Source organism: Lipophrys pholis, assembly GCF_963383615.2.
Source record: "Lipophrys pholis genome assembly, chromosome: 3".
Taxonomy (NCBI): domain Eukaryota; kingdom Metazoa; phylum Chordata; class Actinopteri; order Blenniiformes; family Blenniidae; genus Lipophrys; species Lipophrys pholis.
The window spans coordinates 32137574-32159567 of record NC_137627.1 but is presented as its reverse complement, the minus strand read 5'-3'; the positions used below and the strand labels follow the sequence as shown (position 1 = coordinate 32159567).

The window sequence follows — 21994 nt, the reverse complement described above, 5'->3', positions numbered from 1 at the left end:
CTGCTGGTTGATCATCAGTAGTGTTGGTTTGGTCTCTGCAATAACGTATCTTGTGTGTAAATGGAGTTGAATTCAAAGCTTCCGCTGCCAATTATGACTGCTGCCACTGCCTTGAGTGTGTTATGTAATAAACTGCTGTGAGATGGAAGAACTGGAATAACTGGATTCGCGGGACTTCTTTGTTGATCTGTGGACGTCAACTGCAACTGTTTGGAAGAAATGAATGAATTATTATTGCAACCTGCAGCTCTGCAGCCATATGTGGCTCTTTGACCTTTTTGTCGTGACTCTCTGAAGCTTTCACTAATTTACACCTAAATAAATTAAAATGTACACACCAGCCATTTTTAAAATGACTTTTGGGGATCAAAAGTATTATAAAAACAAAACTAATGGTTGAAAAATGCTCAAATAACTAACATTTCTAAAAACTGTATAGAAAAGCTGTTAAAATGGTTAAAATGTTCCTTCCAAATCATGTGGAGATGGTCTGAGGACGGAAAACAGACTTTTGACTGCAGAGAGCTGAATTAAAGTTTATCTAATTAAGAACCAACTTCTTCATAATAAACAATTAAGTTGAAACTGACATTTGATCTGCCTTTTCTCTGGATTCCCTCAAATGTTCCCGCTGACATGACCACCAAATCTTTGAATTGAGGCGACAACAGGACCCATCCAGAGAATGAACAATACAGAACAGAGATGAAGAGGAGGAAGAGGTGGGGGACATTTATGGAGTCCAAGGGCAGTTAGAGAGCAGCAGGAGTGAAGGTTTTCAATGCTGTTTGGTTTGGAGAAATGGCCAATAAATTTCTCTTATGCTGCATGTATGTCTGTAAACTATTTATATTATAACATGTTTTATGTATAACTACGTACAACTGTTTGCTTGTGTCTGTTTCATGTTCGGGACCGGGTCTGCAAATTAACTTTGGCTAGATGGCTCATGGACATGGCATCGGTTGCTATTGTTGTAACAATGCTCTCTGTTCTGTCCCTCTTAAATAAACTAATAAATAAAAATGTTTTTACAAACTTACACTCGTGGACGGCCCCTTCAGTGTTATGCAGTCGGTTCTTGCTTGTTACCTGGATTGGAGCCACTTTTAGTCCACGAGCCTCATGTTTGACACCCCTGGTGTACTGAGATTTAAAGGATCCTGAAGATGGAGGTTGGCATGAATACATAAACTCAAGCATGGTGAGAATGTAACTGATCTGCACAGTTTCTATGTGGTATAAAATTGCTGTCCAGTTGCATTATGGGAAATCTGAGGTGCCTCGTTTGACTCAAGATTCCTTCCTGATGCGTCACAATAATAAAACGAGCATGAATGAAGCCGGTAAGGTAGACGCACTTTATTCCTAAAACAGAAGCTGCACCATCAGTAGCGGCACACAATTATATATACAAGTATACACACACAATTACCTAAATCTGTTATATAAAATATATAATCTGACAATGTACCTTTTTAATTCCTCTTCAGAGCTCATTGAGTTACTGTGCGAGAGACTCTGGAGCCGAAGCAGACAGAGAGGTAAGTCTCGTCCACTCATTGGGTGGGACACAAATGCCCAGGCCAGCGTCTTTCACTCCATTTTTTTTTTTTTTTTTTTTTTTTTTTAACAGCATGGCAATAGAAAGGTCTGTACCCTTTTGAAAAAATAATATTCTAAAAGCAATCTACAGCAAATTCACTTGAACAGGTTTGTCTTTGTTGTAATTGAGAAAATTACACTTTGAAACCGATTCCTTTACAGTGAGATGTACACACCCTCTAGGATTTGTAATATATAAAAGATATTAAGCATTAAAAATTCCACATTTAAAAACTTACAATAAATAATATATGCAGGCATTTCATTAAGATAAAATTTCATAGATTGCAATCTACAGTCATTAAAAAGAAAACGAAACAAAATTCTCCTTTTATGAAACGTCCCTTGATCATCCAAAATGCTAAAATGGATTCTTGGCATCTGATTGATTGGAAACTTCCAGAGTTTAGTGAGAAACGCCAGGAGGGAGGAAGAAGAGGAGGAGGAGGCTGCTTCCTCCACGTCGGCCCCCCGGCGGGAGTGTGACGAATCCAGATGTCAGATCTGAGCACTTTGATCGTGTGGAGGAGTTCAGAGCATGTTCATGATGAAGTTGTACATCTGTGTGAGCACCACGAAGTGAACGGGCAGACAGGAGCGCCGGTCCTGCGTGGCGGGGTCGCACGTCAGCCAGGAGAGGGCGTTGTACTGCTCCAGAACGAATCTGATGTGGAAGGGAGGAAAACAAAAAGGTCAATCATGTGAAAGGAGGGAGGTGGTAAAAAAAAAAAAAAAAAGTAAAAATTTTTTGGGAGAGTCGACTGTTTCGACAGCGCGTCGTACCGGAGCACATCAGAGGTGTGGTTGGAGTCCAGCGGGTGGGAGTGTTTACTGTGCAGGAGCTCGTCTTGGACAGAAGACACGTGCAGGTGCAGAGAGGCCTGGAAATTAATTCAAAAAAGAAAAAGAAAAAAAAAAGTGAATTCAAGCTTCAACTCTGACAAACACTTTGGGACCGCAGTCGTTTTCCAAACGATGTCAGACGAGAGGAAGGAGTTTAACCTCTGCGACCTTCATCATCATCATCATCACCAGAGCAGCACATCTGACAACTTCCTAAAAATAAAACTCGTCTGGAACCACAAAAAAGGTTTAACGAATAAAATGATACATCAGTTTGTAAAGTTGTGTATTTTTAGTGTGAACTTTATCTTAAGATGCATTTATGACATTTAACCGAGTGGTGGGCTTCCTTTCTGTTTTATTGTCCGTTTTAATTGTTTTAAGCCGTTTTCATTATTTTTCTTCTTTTCGCCAGCAGTTCGATTAAAAGTCTAGTTTTCACATAAATACCATCATGTTTAAAATCGACATGAACTCTAAATCATAACACTGAAATATCAAAGTCTGACAGTCTGCAACTGTTCTCACTAAAGCCAATCAATGTAATTTTTCTTCATTAAAGCAACAATAAATTGAGTTTTAAAAAGGTTGGATCCTCCATTTTTGTTTTATCACATTAATTCCAAACCTCTGCATTTATCTGTTTAACGACTGAAAGCTTTTTATAAACATCCTTCATCCAACGCGGCAACATTTTCTGATTAATTCAGTGATCATCTGCAAAATCAAGATTCTCTAATCACTTGAAAAACCTAAAAGTTAATCCTCTGAAAACTTTAATTGGACCTTCTGCTCAGGATGTTTTGTCATCTCATGACAGTAAAGCTCAGCACTGAGACTTGAATGAGAAACTGAGTCTTCACCTTGAGGAAGAGTGGGCACTGGTTTTGGGCTTGGGGGCAGGCAGACCAGAACCAGTCGGGCAGCGGTCCGGCCTTCGCCGTGGAGACGAAGTAGCCCAAAGCCATCGGCTGCTGCAGGATGCTCAGAGCCTCCTCGTGGGACTCCATGCGATCGGCGCTCTGACCCTGAAACACCACGACAAGGACGTTCACGAGCAAAATCCTCATATCAACTTTTACCGTTTGTACGTGGGAATTCATTCTTATTTTGTGAGAAATATATTTATCTGTAAATATAGCTGACTTTACAGTTTTTTAAGTGGCTTTAAATGTTGTCATTTTGTATTTCTTAGTCTCTAATCTTAGCGGGAAAAGTGCCAGACCTTGCTCCCGTCTCCTCCCTGGTGGTAGTGGGAGCCGGGGGAGTGAACCGGGGAGGTTGTGGGAGAGTTGGGCAGGATGTTGATGAGGTCTGGATCCACCATGTCGTTGTCGAACAAATCGAAGATGCCCATCCCATCAGATCCGTCTGCAGACAAAGAGAAAAAACATGCAGAGGCATCAGCGTGCGGTCGAGGCTCCAGTCTGGGTAACATGCACGAGTCAGCATCTCTGGACACGAAGCAGAAAAACACCAAAGTGATGCATTTTTCATTTGTAGCTCCGTCACCTACCGGGATTTATGGGGTTGAAGTTGATGTCGATGGGCTCTGAAGTGTTGGTGTTGACCTGCACCATGGCGGACGTGGGGAACACCAGGATGTGCGTGCACGACGTGTCCTGAGGTGTGCTCAGCTGTGATGTTTGCATGTTGAGCGTGCTGCGGCCAAACACTGAGCCCGTCGACACAGAGTCTGCAGAGACGGAGAACAGTCAGATTCTCTCCCAACGCAACGGCGTCCAAGTGCTTTTTTTGTTTTGTTTGTTTTTTTACCTGGCATGATGACGAAGGAACCCTGGGGCTCCATGGCAACCAGACAGGCGCTGAGGATGCTGGGAGTGTCGGCCGCCGAGATGCCGCACATCTTACACGTCTCCTTCAGACGCTTACTGAGCGACTGCAGGTTTCTTCTGCTCAGCAGAATGCTCCAGTCTGGAGGATGGACGTCATCATCGTTATCATGTGAAGACATAAACTGCAGACGCTGCAGATGTGTGTGTGTGTGTGTGTGTGTGTGTGTGTGTATGCTCGTACCTCTCAGCTCGCCATGACCCATCCTGCCGAGCCGTCCAATCACCACCCTCCACGGCAGGGATGTGACCTGCACCAGGCCGAGGCACCACTCCCACAGCTTCTGCAGACCCAGGCGTCTGGCTGAACCCTTTTTTCTGCGAGCCCTGCATGAGCAACACGGGACATTTAGACACGATCAGTAAAGCAACGGCTCGGTAGTTCCCCGGGTTTGTTTATTTGTCGGGAGAGTTCACACCTGTTGGGGACGTCAATACTAATAATGCAGGTCTCCAGCAGCTCGCCGTGCTGGTCGGTGCAGGAGGCCAGCAGCCAGCGCTGATCGTGGGAGAGGCAGTACCCAACAAACAGAACGTTGTACTTCTGCGACGCCTCCCCGAACGTCTCCCCAAGCTCCGTCTGCTTGTCTTTCACTGGAGCCAAGATGAAGGGCGGCGTGTACAGACGCAGACACTCGGGCCTCTGCACAGACACAGAAGAACATTTTTTTTTTTTTAGTTTAAAACTGTCGCAACAGCAGTTTCAGAGGTGCAGCTGGACGACTTGCCTCCGGGTTCTTGAGCGCCATGTCGATGGCCAGGCCTGGGCCGAAGCCCGTAAGAGCCTTGAAGTTGGTGGAGTTGGGCAGAGGCCGACGACACTGAGTGAACACCGAGAAGGCCAGAGACTTGAGGTGCTGGCCGTAGACGTGACGCTCTCCGCTGCGCACGGGCTGCAGCAGATACTGACAGGGAACAATCTGACACAGGAAACGCAATCATTAGACAGTCACATTTAAATGTTCTTCCTTCAGCTGAACCGTTGACGGAAGATGCAGACTGCATTAAATGAGACAAAACCCAAAAGACAAATAGCAATGGACATTAGCAGAACAAACATACAAAGGTCAACTCTGTATCTTTTGCTCCATTGAGCTAAAACAAAATTTAACCTTTCCTTTTCTCTGCTTCAGTCAGAAACAAGAACCTGCATAACAAATGTAAACACTGCACCGAACTATGAAACACCGCCCAGAGTAAACTAGAGCTCCTCGTCGTTTAGCTCAGGTTTCAGCAGTGTTGTGTTCAAAGAGAACATTCTAATTATTTTAGTCGCCACATTCCTAAAAGCCAACAGTATTTTTCAGTAGGTTTACTTTTAAATGGAGACGAGAGCAAACTCAAAGCACACAGAGGACTCTAACATAGTCGCATTAATTATCCAACGGTGTAAAACGTTGCTTTGATGTACTGATCAAACAATATTATCACGACCAGAGAGGACGGAAACATATCAGGCGTGGGTTAGCAGACATGCCATTCTAAATCTGTACATTTAAATCATTAGTGTGTCTGAACTCCCTCTGGCATTCTGATGCAACCTTATGCCACCGATACGCCATGGTATCGCAGGTGTGACAGCCTCCACCACTATTAGTGGCTGTTAACGACTCCCCTGCTCATTCTCACCTCTATTTGTGCCGCAACTAAACTGGGAGCAGATCGTTTCAAACGTGTTTCAAGTCACGTGAGACCACAGGATGGCGGCTCGTACCTGCACCGAGACGGCGTTTCTGATGCGCGCAGGCAGAAACTGCAGCATCTCCATGTAGCAGCGCAGCAGGCCCAGTGTGTAGACGCTGGAGTGGACCTCCCGGTCGGCGTCCTCGTAGCTGAAGGGGTCCACCATGTACACCACTATGGCAGGAGGATAAGAAACAGCGTGGGACTCTCCGTCCGTGGGCTTCCCCACTTTGTCTCTCTCCATTGTGCTGTTTAGAAAAATTAAGATCATTTATTCAGAAGGCTGAAGCCACTTACTCTCTTGTGGTACCAAGATTTTCTCTCAGTCAGAATAACAGTCTCCATTTATTTTTTCAGTGAAGCTGCCGTTTGATTTAATTGTAAAGCGCTTCTCTCCTGGTCTTACTATTCATTCATTCTTTAGTCACTGCTTCTGTGCTTTCCTTTTTCTAATTTGATCTCCTAACCACAACCATTTTCTTATAAAATGCACCATCAGATGGCTTTGTTATAACTGGCACTGGATGAATAAAGCCCAAATCAAAATGTATCCTCATTTAAGGTATTCTAAGGTGTTCATTACTCACACTAAAATGTGTAAAATACAATAAGCAAGCCGAGAGGGACGGAGCTCAAAGCAGTAACAGGTTGCGTCAATAAATGTGTTTAACGTATTTTTGCGGAGTCTTGAAGAAAGTCATTATTAATCCTCTTGACTAACTCCCAACATTTCCTGGTAGTTTAGCCAGAAATTTACCATAAGAAGGAATTTGTGCATCAGGGGTGCTCACACTTTAATATTCTTTATACTTTTAATAAGACTTGGTCAACGTGATACAATGAGTTAATGACTTATTGTTAACAGACTCAGGGGTCATTCACTCCACAAACCATCAGCTGCAATCAGGATCAACGACATGTTTTCCCAATGGTTTTTAATGTCTTTAAGTAGCAGCCATCACTGTCACTGTCTCAACGCCATGGATAACAGCAGATCTGAAATGCGTATGGCATCAAACCTCCATCTTCATGTCTTTACTGTTCACATGACGTCGTCCGCTCCTCAATAATCACACGACAAAACAAATCTATTAAACTTGTCACCCAGCGGCATAATGTGTGTTAGAAGAGGGGATCTGAGACTGGATGCTGTTTGGAACAACACGAGATTGGAACGTAGTGGACTGTACTTAGAGAGACATTAAATTAAAAACACACAAGTCCACTACGTTCCAAACAGCATCCAGTCTCAAAAATCAACATTTTTGTCAACAGCAAACTTTTTGGCTAAAAACATGAAGTTAATATGTGTATTAAATGCATCTATTACAAACCAGGTGTCCTCTTAATAGTATTAGCGCTACGCGGTCTTAAATTGTGGCAGCAGATCGGACCAGCTGACCCTGCTGTTAGTTATTATGGGGTGGACGGGTGGACAGCTGCACTTGAGCAACAGTTAATAGTGAAAAAACACTCTTTAATATTTTGAATGATTAATTCACTAAATTGTTTGGGAAATGCTGGTCTACAGCTGCTTTAACTAAGTTGCTTCTATCACGTTGATCAAAAATGATCTTTGATGCTTCTTGGTGAGTTCATGTGAGTAGTGACTTGACTCAATAGAGAAATTACCAACAAGCTTCTGACGTTTCTCTCTCGGCGGACAACTAACAGTCGCCTTGCAACGTTTGTTTAAAAGATAAAGACAGCCTTACCTCTCTGGTATCTCAGTGACCCCTGCAGGCTGGTTAACAGAGAGTCCGTTCTCTGCCAGGGTTCCCACACTCTGCGGGTTCGACTGGGGCCCGTTCTGAGACGTGCTGCTCTGCAGGCTTGCCGTCCCAAATGGCGAGTAGGAGCTTGGCTTGCCTGCGGTCATTCCCCCGATATTCTGGGAGCCTGAGGAGGAGGAGGGAGGCGTGCTGTTGACCTGGGCAGAGCTGGTGCTGGAGCTGGTAGTGTTGGTGCTCTGGAGTCCTGAGGTGTTGGAAGAGCTGGAGGTCTGGGAGGAGGTGGTGGTGGCAGCGGCGGCTGGGGCTGGGGCTGGGGCTGGGGCTGGGGCTGGGGCTGGGGCTGGGGCTGGGGCTGGGCTGCGCTGCGACAACAGAGAGCTGTCCAAAGACTGCTCGGACAGGTACGGCGCTGCAACATCACAAAAGGAGTATTAATAATCCTTATATTGACCTCACAGGCATCGTGTTTTTAGCCGAATAGAATAATTTGTTACCGAGATCGTAGCGGCAAACTTGGGCAAATAGTTTGAGCTTATTAAAGGCTTCATTGTTTCCATCTCGAGCAGCCATCTTAAGGAACCAGTCACTGAGGGGCTGCTCTGTCATGCTCCTGCCTTCTGTGGAACCGACCTTCAAAATGCCCTCTGGGTGACTCTTGCAGATGGGCCTGTGCTGCCCCAGCTGGCATGCCTGTTGGGATGAAAACAAAAGCAAATGCAAAATTGAAACAGTGTGAATCACTACCACAGAGCTCGAAACTGTTTTAGTGGGCAAGTTGGAACACGAAGAACGAGTTTCACACACTGCCAGGTGCATACCTCATACGTAGCACTAAGATCTTTGAAAAACATTTTAGACCCGCGGAGCAGAGCCTCGTTTTCTGGGCAGATGACTACATAGCCGACATCTCTCTGCGAACCAAATGGATCCAGGAGAAGCTTCTCCCAGTAGGGCAGCCCAAAAGGAGACAGCACCACAAAGTCATACTCGTAGCCAACCAAAAAGGTCGGAATGGGCAAAGGCTCCGGGGACTCATCCGTACCTGTGGTTGGGGAAAAAATTTAAAATAAAGACAGCAAAACATTTGTCAACAACAAAGTGACTGGACACCTCATTACTCCCAAAGTGATCTGTGAAAATCCAAAACAACACCGTCTGCATACCATATGATCCCCTCCCAGCCATTTTGTGGAACTGTTGCCAGGTGAGGGGTCCCTGAACACCCCAAGAGCGCACACTTCTCTTCTTCTGAATGGTGTCCTGCAGCACCGGCTGGAGGGCCAACAACACCCGCAGGACATCCTGAGAGAACAGCTTGCTCATGTCTGTTGCTACAAGAAAAAAGAGAGAGAAAAAAACCCATTAGGGAAAAGGCTTATGGGAGCAGCTTTCCTATTCATTAGAAATCAAGTTAAAGAAGAAATTTGTACGTGAATACATACATTTGCATTTTGGCCACTGATGAAGACAGGTGCTTTTCACTAGTGTTTCATCCACTTTCCCTCCGGACATATTGTCCATGAACTGCCTGCCATGCTCCAGTGCCATGTAGCAGTCGTTATAACAGTCTCTTTCTTCCACTCTCACGAACGAACTGGGGGCTGAAGTGGTTTTGGAGTACTCCACACCTGCCATGGGGGCAAAGGGGTTGGTGCACTGGTCCTGCAGCAGCAGGATGAGCTCATCTGGAGGCTTCTCCTTCAGGCTGCCCGACTTGTGTGTGGTGGAAGCCCGAAGCTCCTCAAAAGAGCGCTCGGTGTCGCGGCTGGCGTCTGAGCCCCGTCCCACCACGTCCAGCTCGTCCTCCAGAAAGAGCCCGGCCGATTGGCCAAAGCGCCGGTTGGCGACGGCGCTGAATCCGCACGTGCAGGGGTACTGCGCCTCGCCGTTATCCTTGAGGTACACGCCCACATCCGCACCCCGGATGTTCATGTTGCAGACGCACACGCAGCAACTGTCAAAGTTGCAGTCCTTGAAGAGGTTCATGACTGACTCGGAGAGGATGAGGGTGACGTAGAGGCTGTGAGCCTCGGGGATGGAGGGCACCGTGGCCGGCTCCACTGAGCTGAGGGGTCTGCAGGTGGAGGGCGTGGAGGCCGGAGAGTAAAGGTCCGAGTTGTCGTACTTGAGGGAGCCCTGCACGCTGGATGGACCGCGGGGAGTCCGTGGAGTGCGGGGCGTTCGAGGCGTGGGCACAGAGAAGCGTGGCGTAGCCGGGGATGGGAGGATACCCGTGCCGCTGTTGCTGGGAGGAGCGCTGCTGGACATAAAGGGTGTGTGCGTCTGAGGGGTGTAGGTCTGGCTATAGTCCGGCTCCACACTGAGGACATTACTGCAACACAAAGATAAACACCGATTCCAATTAATTTCATGTCATCGTCAAAGCAGAGTTTCAAAATATTAAAACAACAACATTCGCCATTGTATTGTTAGTCGGGCCAATTTTTCTTCATTAAAAAGCTGTTATTGTTCAGATAAAACAAAACAAAAGCATTGCAAATTTTAAACTAAATCAATCCATTAATGGTGCACTTGATTACAGTGGATCACTAAAGATCATTTGACGATGCTGGCACTCGGTATGGATCCAGGATGTATTTACCTGTCTTTGGTGAGGAGATTGATATTGGACACCGGGGGGATCAGTTCCATTTTGCCCAGAGTCCAGCTCGGCGTGTACACACAGTCCTCTGGAAGTTTGATGGGCAGGAGACACTGGCTCGGTAGCGTCTTCAGAGGTGCATACATCGAACAGCCAATAATGGATTGGCACGTCTCTGGCTTGTACACAAAGGAAAAGTCCTGAAAGCAGACACAGGCGGGTCACTTACAACCACACTGGAAAAACACTGATGTAGCTCAATGTTCCATCTTCCCCCCGACTTTGAAGTTTTGTGATGCATCTTACCTTTATTTCAGATGGCTTTGGGCTGCAGAAGCCCTCCTCCACCTCCATCTTGAAGTGGTTGTTAAACTGGCTTCCGTCCAACAGGGTGAGGCCCGCCCCTGCTTCCAGGCTATCCTTGCTCCCGGAGTTCATGGGAGAGTAACCCTGCTGCTCGAGGGAAGGCGGGGTGGGAAACATCTGGTGCAGGTCTGCTGAGCCTACAGAAACAGTGTTACTCCTCTCGACACAACGCGTATGAAAGTTACAATGATGCACGCGGTGCGGCTGATGCCGAGTCTCCTTACTTATGCAGGAGAGGGGATCCAACGTGGCTGGTTTATTGTCTTTAGAGCCAAACTTGTCCTCCGCACTGACCCCTGCTCTTTTGGACCCAGGCTGTATGATGAAGAACAAAATATCCCAGACATGCTTATTACGTGTCATAAAGGTTAAACAAGTTCACTGCTAGTGAACAAATCCAAAGGAGAAGTTCTGGATGAACTTTGCTACTTACTGCAAGCTCATCTTCATCCGAGTTGAAGATTTTGTCCAGGTCGCTGTAGGACACGGCCAAGTCGTTCTCATGGATGAGGCTTGTAGAGGCTGAAGGCTTATTTCCCGATGGACCTTGACCATCTGTGCCATGAGACGGAAGCAGAGGGAAAAACTCAAAAAAGAGATACACAACTGAAGACATTCTACTTAATTCAATATTCAAACTGAAAGGGAGACTCGTCACTAGAAGGATTTTCTCACCGTCACCAGAGGATCCAGTCCCATCATCCACCTGTGTCGAAGAAGAACATGATCACAAGATTTATTGTGACACCCATTCATAAAGATTGACAGTAAGTACATTTCTGTATGATAGTGATATGTTTAAGGCATTCTGGAGCCTTGCTTTGATAAGGTGTGTGCATTTCACACATGTATAAAGACAAACCAAACAACTCAAGACAAAAAAACAAAGGGAGAGGATTTGCTATATTGCCAATGTGTTGAAAATTATAAACCTCCTCAAAATATGTAAAACATTAGGTCCAAGCATAAAACCTTACAGAAATACAAGCAAGCCAGTGAATTGCTCAACATATATACTTTAGTATAGGCTGGTGATATGACATACAACTCAGTGGACATCAGCATATTTGAATGATTATTTAGGTAACAAACATGTTTTTATAAGTCTTTCTCCCTGCCCCACTTACTATACGTCCAAATTCAGTCTAGCGCTTCATTTTAACAGACATCCACACCGGAGGTGATTTTATTTAAACATGATTTCAGTCAACCATTCTAACAAGAGGAGTTGCTAAAATCTTTAAACCTCCAAATAATTCATTGAGACATTTTTATTACTTTTTCTGTGATGAACAGAAATTGTTTGTGTCAAAGTATCGACACGGCCATAAATATCCACAATGCAGCCAGAGGAAATAAATGAAAGTAACATGGAAAGGTTTAAAGTTTCTCCGAATATGAGCCACATGTTGATTTAAAAACATAAATGCTGAATTTCAAAAGGTTTCCACTTGCGAATTACCAGAAACAGAAAGTCAGATTTTAGTTAGAACTACATTTCCAAACCTTGTGTTTCTTGTTGCCTTCTTTCTCGGCTCCAGGCTTGTCCTTTTTCTCAGTAAAGCTGAACTCTTCGTCTCCTTCTACGAAGGCGTAAGGGTCCGGCTCCTCACCGTCTTCGTCATCTCCCGTCGTGGAACCAAGATGGCTGTTTCTCCGCTGAGCGTACGTCCTAACCAGCTCCTGAGACACCTTTAGGGGATGCGAGGACGTCGACATCAACCTGAGGGGAAGTAAATCCTTTAGAGATACAGAACAAAGAGCATAATTCAATTTGAAGCACCTGAAGAGAAACCGAATACTTACTCAGTGACAGAAACGATACTTTCTGTTCCGCCGCTGCTTCCGAAATCGTCTCGTACTTTATCAACGGGGAGCGAAGGGGTCAGGAAGCTGGCCGCCTTCTTCCTGGGCAGGTTGAAGTACTTCCAGGGGTTGTGGGTGGAGTCTTCGTTGGGGTTGATGGCCGAACCTACAAAGATGGTAGGCTCCAGGGTTTCGCTGTAGGTTGGAGGGAAGGGCAAAGGCATAGGCATGTTCTCCAGCTGATGCTCCTGGGGAGAAGGTTTCTGGGGCATCAGACACGGCTCTACTGACGGCGGGTAGAAGGGTTGGTGAATGGGTGTGGACGAGCTCTTCATGCCACCGGGAGTCATGTCGCTCTCTACGTGGTCACAGGGATGAGGACTGAGAGGAGGGGGGGGCGGTGAGCCCACCAGGTCTGCGGGGGGGCCGTGTGCATGCAGCGTGGGGGCTTTGGATGGCACCGTGTCGACGTGGTGCAGGCTGGGATACGAGCCCTCCTCCTGCGGCCGGAGACAAAGCCTCTGCGTCTGCGGCTCCAGCGACTGCTCCTCGCTCACAGAGTTGCGGTGATGGAACGGCGTCTGCGGCCTCTTCTGCTGCTTCTCCCCCTTCTCCAGCTTCTCCCCCAGCTTGTGCTTGGCGGGCGGCTGGGCGGGCTGGCCTGATGAGGGCGGATGTCCTGAGGTGCTGCCGGATCGCTGCTTTTGATTCTTGTGTCTGTAAAACAAAGAATACTTACAGAACCTTGATTCACTCAAAAGCACAAAAACACTGTTTAAGATGCATGTTGCTTCACACACCTGGAGCAGTTACAATGTGGCCTGTGAGTCGATTCAACAAAATCCCAGAGTCCAGTTTTGTCAGACTCCTCTTCACAGGTCCCATTTGTCAAGGTAGTGAATTTCCTCCTAGTAAAAAAATAAAAGAATCTGTTAAGTGAGGTACAATTTTGAGTAGAAATGCTAATTTTGAGGAAGATATTGAGGAACATACTTGTTCCCTGTACGGTTTATGTTGTATTCCTGCCACACAGACGCCACCATCTGGCTGGCGAGCCTGCGAGGGATTTTACCCCCGTGAAGAGTGTTGTTGCAGCTGTAGCCATCAGATGCAGAGGACAATTTGAGCCACCTCTGGGCAGGCTGATAATCTGTAGCGGAGGGTGAGAAAAGAGAACAATATTCAAAATGCTCAAATCCAAGAGGAATACAGCCAGATGAATGTGGAAGTGTTTAACGTGGCTCCGGCTCTCACCGGTCTGAGCCTCCTCTGGAGATGTTGGAGGTGTCAGAGTGACAGAGGACATGGCGGGGTCTCGATGAACAGCTTGGCCATGCTGAGCACCACAAAGGCTTCCTGAGGTGTTGGCTGAGCCCTGAGGGACCACAGCAGGGAGGTCCGACAGGGGGAGAAGCACCAGGCAGGAAGGGTAGACCATCCTTACTCCCGCTGGGGTAAAAACACATTAAGATTTCAGCAACATTCACAAGAACATAACTGAGCAAACCACAATAATTGCAGACGTCCATTCAGATTTAAAGGTATTGAGACCTCTAAAAGTTTCCCTCAAGTCAAATTACTACTTTATTCAATTCCTACAGTGGTCAATTCTTTCTACTAAAATTTAATCCCATCTAAAATTGATTGACTTATGTCAAACATAATTGCTGCTGTGGCAAAATATTTACACTTTCAATTCCAATACATACAACAAATCATAAACTAATAATGCCTGGTTGTACACATCATTCTCTATATTGAAACTTCTTTGTCTTCAGGTTGCCACAGAGGCTTGTAAGATCCACATGTTTGAGCTCAGAGGTTCAAACCAGGAAACTTCTGGTCGTCAGCTCACTTCCCTGACCTCTAAGCCACCGCTGCTCCGTGTCAACATCGAAACATTTACATTTTAAAACATTCAAGGCCAGTCCAGAAAACTGAACTGTGTTGGTGTTGTTTTTAATGATAAGAATGTGTTGAGAAACACCATTAAATTACAAGAATTCTGTCATTTCAACTCATCACAGCCATTAAAGTAATCTAACTTAAGAGTAATTTTCACTTTCAAAACATCTTTGCTGCTTGAGGTAACTTACCGACGAGGACCTCCACCGCTGCCAGGGAGTCGTCCTCCCAGTCTGTGTCTTCCAGCTTGTCTTCCTGGACATCCTTGGGATTGGGGCTGATGGGGTAAAACTGCCTCCACTCCTCTATGAGCTTCTGAGTCGGGTGGTCTGACATCTTAAAAGCCTGGCCCGTGAGGGTCCCGTTCAAACCGTAGGGGCTCAGGATGACTGCACAGCGAAGAGATTGCAAGACTCATATAGGACGACTCCGCTAATAAACCCAATTCAAAAGAGACATGGACCAGTTGAAGGCCTCCCGCAACATACCTTGCAGAGAGCTGGAGCTCTGCTGCGCCAGGCTGAGGTGCTCCTCGCTCAGCTGCTGAAGAGGTTGATGTTGGGCGATCTCCACGCTCGTGCACACGTTGCTGTCGCCGTGTACGAAGAAGGTGAACGCACACGAGAGGTGCTCACTGGGGGGGGGGGGGGGGGCAACACACGAAAAGAGCCACTGTAATGTTTAGACAGGCCAGTCTGAGAGCAAAAGCACGTCGTTACTTCATAAAGAATCTACTTGACTTGAGCACTCAGGAGATAATGAAAACCCCTGAAGGCTACTTGGATTATCAATGAACGCTCTCCATCACTGACAGTTAAGTTTGACTCAAGAGTAAAAGGCAAAGCTGAAAAGGCAGTATGAAAGTCAAGTTTCCTTGAAAATTTGAAGGTGCTCTCTGATTCATATCATGCCATCAGGTGACAGTGGCTGCTTTTACAAAAAACAGCAGACAATTCTGCAAATACCTGCAGCCTGTAATGCACAAGACTTTACACCACGTTGAATTTTTAATCGAGCCATGTAATGCAACACACGGGCAAATACTGGAAATTATTGCAGCTCTGAAATGCTCAAACAATATCTATCTTTATTTTCTAACCATGTCTGGAAGGCCAGTCGGCTAAATGCACTAAAATAGTACTTGTTGACATGGTTGCTGTAAAACCACAGTGCACATTCAGCATTTTCCAAAGACTGCTGTGTTTACCAGCCTGAGAGGGCAGGCGACAGCAAGACTGCCAGACTCTTCTGTTCGAGGTGCTACCCTGCTGCCTCCACACACACTCGCAGACCTCTGTATATTAAAAACTAAAAACAGGCTAAATACCAGTGAGCAATAAATCACCTCGTCTTCCACCGAACAGCCGTTTTGTTTTCCCCCAAAAGCTGCTCAAACTTTCTGAAACCATTCATAACGTTGCCAGAGGGAACTGAGCCAAGGGGTCGTGCATCAAACACGAGTCATCCTGGATGAGCGCGGCCAAAAACGCTGAGGCTCAAATTAGCTTGTCAGGCAACTGTAGGGTTCCCCAGGCCCTTCATTCAAGAGCACACACTAAATCTCTGCCACCACCCTTCATGTACGAGGTGTAAGGAAATACAGCAGTGCAGAAGCCGTTTCTGAAGCAGACATATTTACACGCTGCCTTTGGTTTACCACAAGCATGAATTTTTACAACACAAACCAGTTTAGTCAGTGTAGATAAACATGACCCTGACACAATGTCTCTACTATCAATCTAGTCATCTGGTCTATTAAATTGCAATTCATTTAACTGATTTTTAAAATTACATAACTAGGTGAGTGACTGGGACTTCATACCATTTTTCATTTCAACTGAACACGTGTTATGTCTATGATGTAATTAGTTTCAAAGTGTAATAATCCAGACACGGTCCATCATGTTGGAACAGCTGATGTAATCCTGGGAATAAAGAATTTCTCGGAATTGAAAGACCCCAGCGTCTCAAAGCAAATGGCTCTGGCAGTAAATTCAACATCAAACACACCACATTGCACCTTCCATATATAAACCCTTTACAGGAGTTAAATCAGGGCAGCAGAAGAAGCATTACATTCAACACTGTAGTGTCATGGTTACCCTGCACAAAGGAAAAAGCCCTCTGTATCTTTTCCTTATAAGATGGTGTCTCGACCGTAGCAGATACATGCTTATGATAACACAGTTGAATCAATCCAAACGTGAGCAACCATTTTTCCAGTTGCATCCCAAATGGGATTTTTATGATTTAAGGACAGCAAAAGCAAGAGATTATGAGTTCTCATTTTACAGCACAACTTTGAAAACAAAGACTTCACCTGCTTCCACATCCGTCTTCAACAAGTCAACAGCAAGCTGTCAATAGAAGTTTACTCCGGGTGCGGCAATCATGTGATCGCATGTTTGTTTGGCACACCGGGTGCTCTCCCTGAGGCCATGCTCACACGACAACCATTGAATGGAAATGGCATTGTTTTTGCATTTTCAGAAACATTTCGAGTTTTGAATACAGTCTCCAAATGTTTAATGGCTGTTTAGTTCGCCGGTCAGGCCACTCATTTGTGCTGTGTTTTCGTAGTAAGACAATCACTCATGCGTGCACAGAACAGTAAACATTCAAGCTTCTATAAACTGTCTTTCATCATAAGTTAAGCTCACTCAGTATCATCTTTATGCACATGTGATCCAGATGATGCTGTAGTAAATGTGCACAGACATTTTTCTGGACGCCTCCATTGTTATTGCCCATCTGTTTGCACATGAGCAGAAAAACTATTTACTACAATCGTAGTGTGCATGTGAAGTACTAAGCGTTTCCAAAAAATTGCATTTTCACAGATTATACAAGAATAAGTGAGAATTAAGTGTAAAGAAAAGAAAAGAAAAGAAAAAAAAACAAAACACTAAGCAGTTTTTTAAGTGCAGCGTTCACGGACTCCCAACTTATAAACAAAAAGTCACAACGCAACAAAAGTATGCCATTTTCACTTGAAAATGTTGCATAAACAGTGCCTCACACAACCAAAGCAGTAGGGTTCAAGGACCTTGCTTCAGTGGGATTTGAACCAGCAACAAATATACCGTCCATAATCATACATTTCACAGATCATTGAGCACCAAGTAAAGAAAAGGGCAAAAGCCAAACCTCAAATCTCCACTGCCACACAGCACAAGTACAACTCAGGACAAACTGCCATATTTACCTCAGGCAATTATTAAACCCTTTCTGTGTTTGAAAGAAAGTGTCACACGGCGCAGCGAGCACACTATTACAACACAGGTGGTAAGAAGCTGCGGTGTCGCCGCTTTTGTTGATATGAACCTCGCTGCTGTGACTAATTCTAACCGGCTCTTTTCAACTCCTCATTTTCACTGGAAATGTTAAGACTGCGAAACAGCAGCATGAAAGTGCATCAAAGGTGAGCGCGTTTCTGTTTAAAAGGAGCAACACGTGTCCGAGCCACGCATGACTAAGCTGCTGTACAGATACATTCAGAGGTAAATCATGTTTATCTGGAGTGAACACGCCCCAGCTACGACCGGAGCATTAGAGGAATGTCAAGACTTAATTTTGGAATGCATGACATATTTGTGTAATATAGCAAGTGGATCACACCTTTTGTTGATAGTCTTCTCCTCTTTTTGGTATGGCTTAACGAACCACTTTCCGATGCGAACGAAGCCGCGGTTCATGAGGCAGCGCTCCAGCAGGTTGTGGATGGCTTTGAACAGGAGCGTCCGACACTCGTAGGACAGGCCGCTCTCCCACTCGCCGTCCTCTTCACCTGTGACAAGCAGACACCTTACCAGAGGGGACTCTAGGCATGATTGCAGCAAAACCCAAAGCTCAAACTATTTATATAGTTGACAAGAGTTTCATCAAAAATGTGATAAAAACTAGCCTGTTCTGTCTACGAATCAAGATGCAAAACTTCATACAGATTCAATGTCAGCTGATTTAGAAGTCTGAACCTCTGTGGCCGTAAGCCAGAGGACTCCACAGTGGTTTTAAAGACCTGCTACTACCTAGAAATCAGTTTGGCTTTCATGACAGTCATCAGACTTTGTGCCATTAAAAATGCATTATGCTTCTTTGCCACAGTTTCAAGCATGTTAAAACATGAGCACTGACTGCAGAAGTGCATTTGTTTTTACACATTGAAATCTAGTGCACAGTGAGACTCTGCTAAATGCGTATACATAGCGGAAACCTACTCGAGAGCTCATTGTGGATGAGCTCGGCGAAACTGGGGTCGTCGCCCCACCAGAAGAGCCAGAGCTCCCGGCGACCTGGGGTGTTGTGCCTCCTCCACACGCTTAGCACGTCCGCCGCCAGGCATCGGCTGAAACTACACAGGATAGGGTCCTCCTCCGTCACGGGGAAAAGGATGGGCGACGACGTGGGTCCTTGCCACACGAAGCGCCGCCATTTTATTCCAGTCAAATCAGCCTGAAGAAGAAGAAGAAGAAGAATGTGAGTAGAAGGAACACGCTGCATTAAGCTGATGAATGTGTGGGCTTCTTACATTTAGCACGTTGCAGCGAGAAGCTGGGAACTAAATGTGATTGCGCATTGGAGGTTATTGCACCAACATTGTTAAAAGTTTACCATTCTTGTGCTAAGTTTGGATCATCCATTTTTAACAACACAACACATAATATTATTACTACCTGCACCATATTACTCATATGATGGTAGTTACTAAGGTAACAATTTGGAATTTAGACCTGGAAACCAGTCTGCAGCTAAATTAAACTAAATTTTGTTCATCATTTAATCATTCTGTGAGGATTTTAAATCCAAGTGCTTTTCTGGTCATTCATAATGACAATAAGACAATAAGATGAATTGAAAATAAGTCAAAATGAAAGCATATTAATATATATTTTTTAACTTTATTTCGATGTAGATGTGCCATCCCCATGAAAAGCCTTTAATAGTGACACATGCTTTTCTCTGATCCAGGCCTAACTTTATTGTCGGCTCTGTTTATTGTATGTCTTTACAATCAAAAGTATGTCTGCAAATCTTCTTATTGCATTGAAAATCTTCCCTCACTGCAATGCTTTCCTGCCTTTATGCAGTTATTTTCCTCAGTTCTCGTGTTTTCTGTGCCATATCCCCAGAGATCACCCTGCTTTCAAAACGTCCTCAATGAGAAAACACAAATCTTTATCTGATCCACTGTCTGTCTGCTGGCCTGTGAATCAAACACGCTGACAGGATCCCGACATTTACACTCAATTAATTCACATTTTCAGGTGGCATCCACTACTTGTCGCATTAATACCTGCAATTTCTTGTATATTAATGTTCAACAATATGTGTTTGTGTGCTAAATAATCCGCTTGTTGACCTGACCTGTTACCACAATCTAACTATCGCTAATGCTAAGCTGCACAAACATGTAATCAATGCAGTGTAACGACACGACCGGGGCCTGTTTATACGTTATTCTCGGCTGTCCTATGGTGTGTGTGTGTGTGCTGGCGAAAGTTTGAGGCATGATCACGATTTTAGCAAGTTGCAGGCCCGATGCCTTCACGCCAGTCTGCAACTGACGTTACACAGCTTGTTGCCTTATTAGCCAAAATGGCTTTCTGGCCTCTCGGCGGCTCGGCTAGCGTTAGCAGGGAGAGAGTGAGGGAGAGAGAGGAAGGGAGAGAGAGAGAGAGAGACACTCACCAGGCAGAAGAGGTTGGAGTGGCAGTCCTCCAAACTGGCCCCGTTCGGTACAAAGCACGAAGTCATCCTTTCACTGCGTGGCCGTAACGTTAAAGTCCATTGTCTCAATCACCTTCGGAGGGGCAATAGCTGGTCCGGGTAGTAGTAGTGGGGGGATGAGGGGGGTGGGGGGCCGCTCCGCCGGCTAGCGAGGCGACGTTCACCGGTGATTCTCCCGTTAAAGCCGCTGGCCAAGTTGCTAGCCGCGGCTAGCCCAGGCGGGGCGAACCGACAACTTCGAACCGGCGCTAGCCGCCGCTAGCCCGGCCGGCCGGCTAAGCTAACGCGAGACGGGCAGCCAGAGAGCGTCAACCGGGGGCTCGATTCATCAATCCCCGTCTGAAATGTATTGTCCTGCCGCGGCTAGCCGCTGCTACATTACTGGGCTTACACAACCCCGCACGGACTTTAGTGTTTAAACCCCGCCGCGAGGGGGGAAAGTTGTGTGCGCGATAAAAGCTCGAAAACTATAAAAACTTCATCATCACCCCCACCCTCCCCCCCGCAAAAAAAGAAGCGTAGTCCCCCCCCCCACCAACCACCACCTCCACCGCCGCCACCCCCTCCGGTGTGCCGAGGCTAACGCCAGCTAGCCCGATCTGAAACAATTTGAAAGCGGAGGAACTCTCCCCTCCCCCTGAGCCGCCGCTAGCCTGCCGCTAGCACGCCAGCTAACATACCACCGCTACACACAACAATCAGCCTCCGAACACACAAACATCACAGTGCTCCGTCGTGGTTCAAACAACCGCAGGTTAAAAACAAAACTAAAAAAAAAAGAAAAAGAAAAACAGCGAAATGGCTAATCTGAGAGGAGCCCCCTCATCGGTGCCTCCTCTGTGGCAGATCCATGGCTCCTGCAGATTTCCATTATTTCAGTTCATGGATTGAATTCTTTAATGGCGGCCAGGAGGACAACTCTGCCTCTCGGCTGCGATTGGCCGATCCGCGGCGATGGGGGCGTCATCCGGCTTCAAGTAGCTCCATGACTTCACAGTTTACAAGATGAAAGCTCTCCTGCATCTGTCACACACTGCTCACTCCGCACTCCGGCTCTCTTACTAGAACATGTTTCCCCTCTCTGCTGCGTCGCACTCTCCTCTCCCACCTCACCCTGCAGACATATGCACGCAAAAAAACAAAACAAAACAAAACCTAAAGACACTTTGCGGCATGTTTATTGAACTCACTAACAGGGATTTATTTTGCATGGACACTCAATGCATTGGTAGAAGAAGCAAAGGAAAGTATGTAAAAAGATTATTTAGTGCAAAACTTTTTTTCCCCTTTTCTTTTTATATTTATACTCATTTGAATTGACCTACACACACACACACACACACACTATGTATATATATATATATATATATATATATATATCTTCTTTAATGGCGGACATTCATATACACAAAATTATACACATATCCAGAAATGTATTCTTAGATACAAATACATGTATGTTATATAACTCAACATGTGTGAAAAGCAGTAGGAAGTTATAAAACTTTTTTAACCCTACCCCTTCGATATTCAATAATCAAATTTCATAGTTATATAACAGTTTATTAAACAAAATGAATCAGAGTGTATTGTTTTTGTGATCTTGTGAACCTTTGCACACTTTTGTACCGTGAGATGTTTTCAGTTTTTCATGTGTTCAAACAGATTAAAAGTAAATGCATGTTAATCTTGACCTTTTCTTTTATATATATATTCAAGGGGCTGTTCGCATCAATCAGACCAATTTAAAATATGTAAATATTAACACATGTCATACATACTTTCCAATCCGTGGCTTTTAATGCAAGACTGAACAATGTCTTATATATATTTACTGGTATTTTATGCTGCCTGTAACTTTTTGCAAGTTT

At 45.4% G+C, this 21994-nt stretch overlaps 1 protein-coding gene across 1 annotated transcript; it reads right to left on the bottom strand.

The window, feature by feature from the left end:
* Nucleotides 1-1342: 1342 nt before the first annotated feature.
* LOC308107938 (mediator of RNA polymerase II transcription subunit 13-like) lies at nucleotides 1343-20597 on the bottom strand. Its single transcript, XM_080460545.1, has 30 exons — nucleotides 20085-20597; nucleotides 18614-18848; nucleotides 18015-18183; nucleotides 14885-15030; nucleotides 14588-14785; nucleotides 13746-13940; nucleotides 13485-13641; nucleotides 13292-13399; nucleotides 12492-13208; nucleotides 12192-12408; nucleotides 11361-11391; nucleotides 11119-11240; nucleotides 10910-11000; nucleotides 10626-10822; nucleotides 10320-10519; nucleotides 9160-10049; nucleotides 8881-9048; nucleotides 8536-8759; nucleotides 8212-8407; nucleotides 7700-8126; nucleotides 6016-6232; nucleotides 5030-5221; nucleotides 4721-4944; nucleotides 4486-4628; nucleotides 4225-4383; nucleotides 3965-4144; nucleotides 3674-3819; nucleotides 3312-3476; nucleotides 2389-2486; nucleotides 1343-2269 (listed from the first exon to the last, which is right to left on the bottom strand). Exons 1-30 carry the CDS (start codon nucleotides 20148-20150, stop codon nucleotides 2137-2139), a joined length of 6411 nt encoding a protein of 2136 aa, XP_080316671.1. The 5' UTR covers nucleotides 20151-20597; the 3' UTR covers nucleotides 1343-2136.
* Between the last annotated feature and the right edge of the window lie 1397 nt (nucleotides 20598-21994).

Coding starts and splice junctions, on each gene's coding strand:
- LOC308107938 (XM_080460545.1), bottom strand. CDS start 20,150: ATGACTTCGTGCTTTGTACCGAACGGGGCCAGTTTGGAGGACTGCCAC. Junction 18,849..20,084: donor ACTCCAACCTCTTCTGCCTG/GTGAGTGTCTCT, acceptor CTTCTTCTTCAG/GCTGATTTGACTGGAATAAA. Junction 11,241..11,360: donor GACTGGATCCTCTGGTGACG/GTGAGAAAATCC, acceptor CTCATGGCACAG/ATGGTCAAGGTCCATCGGGA.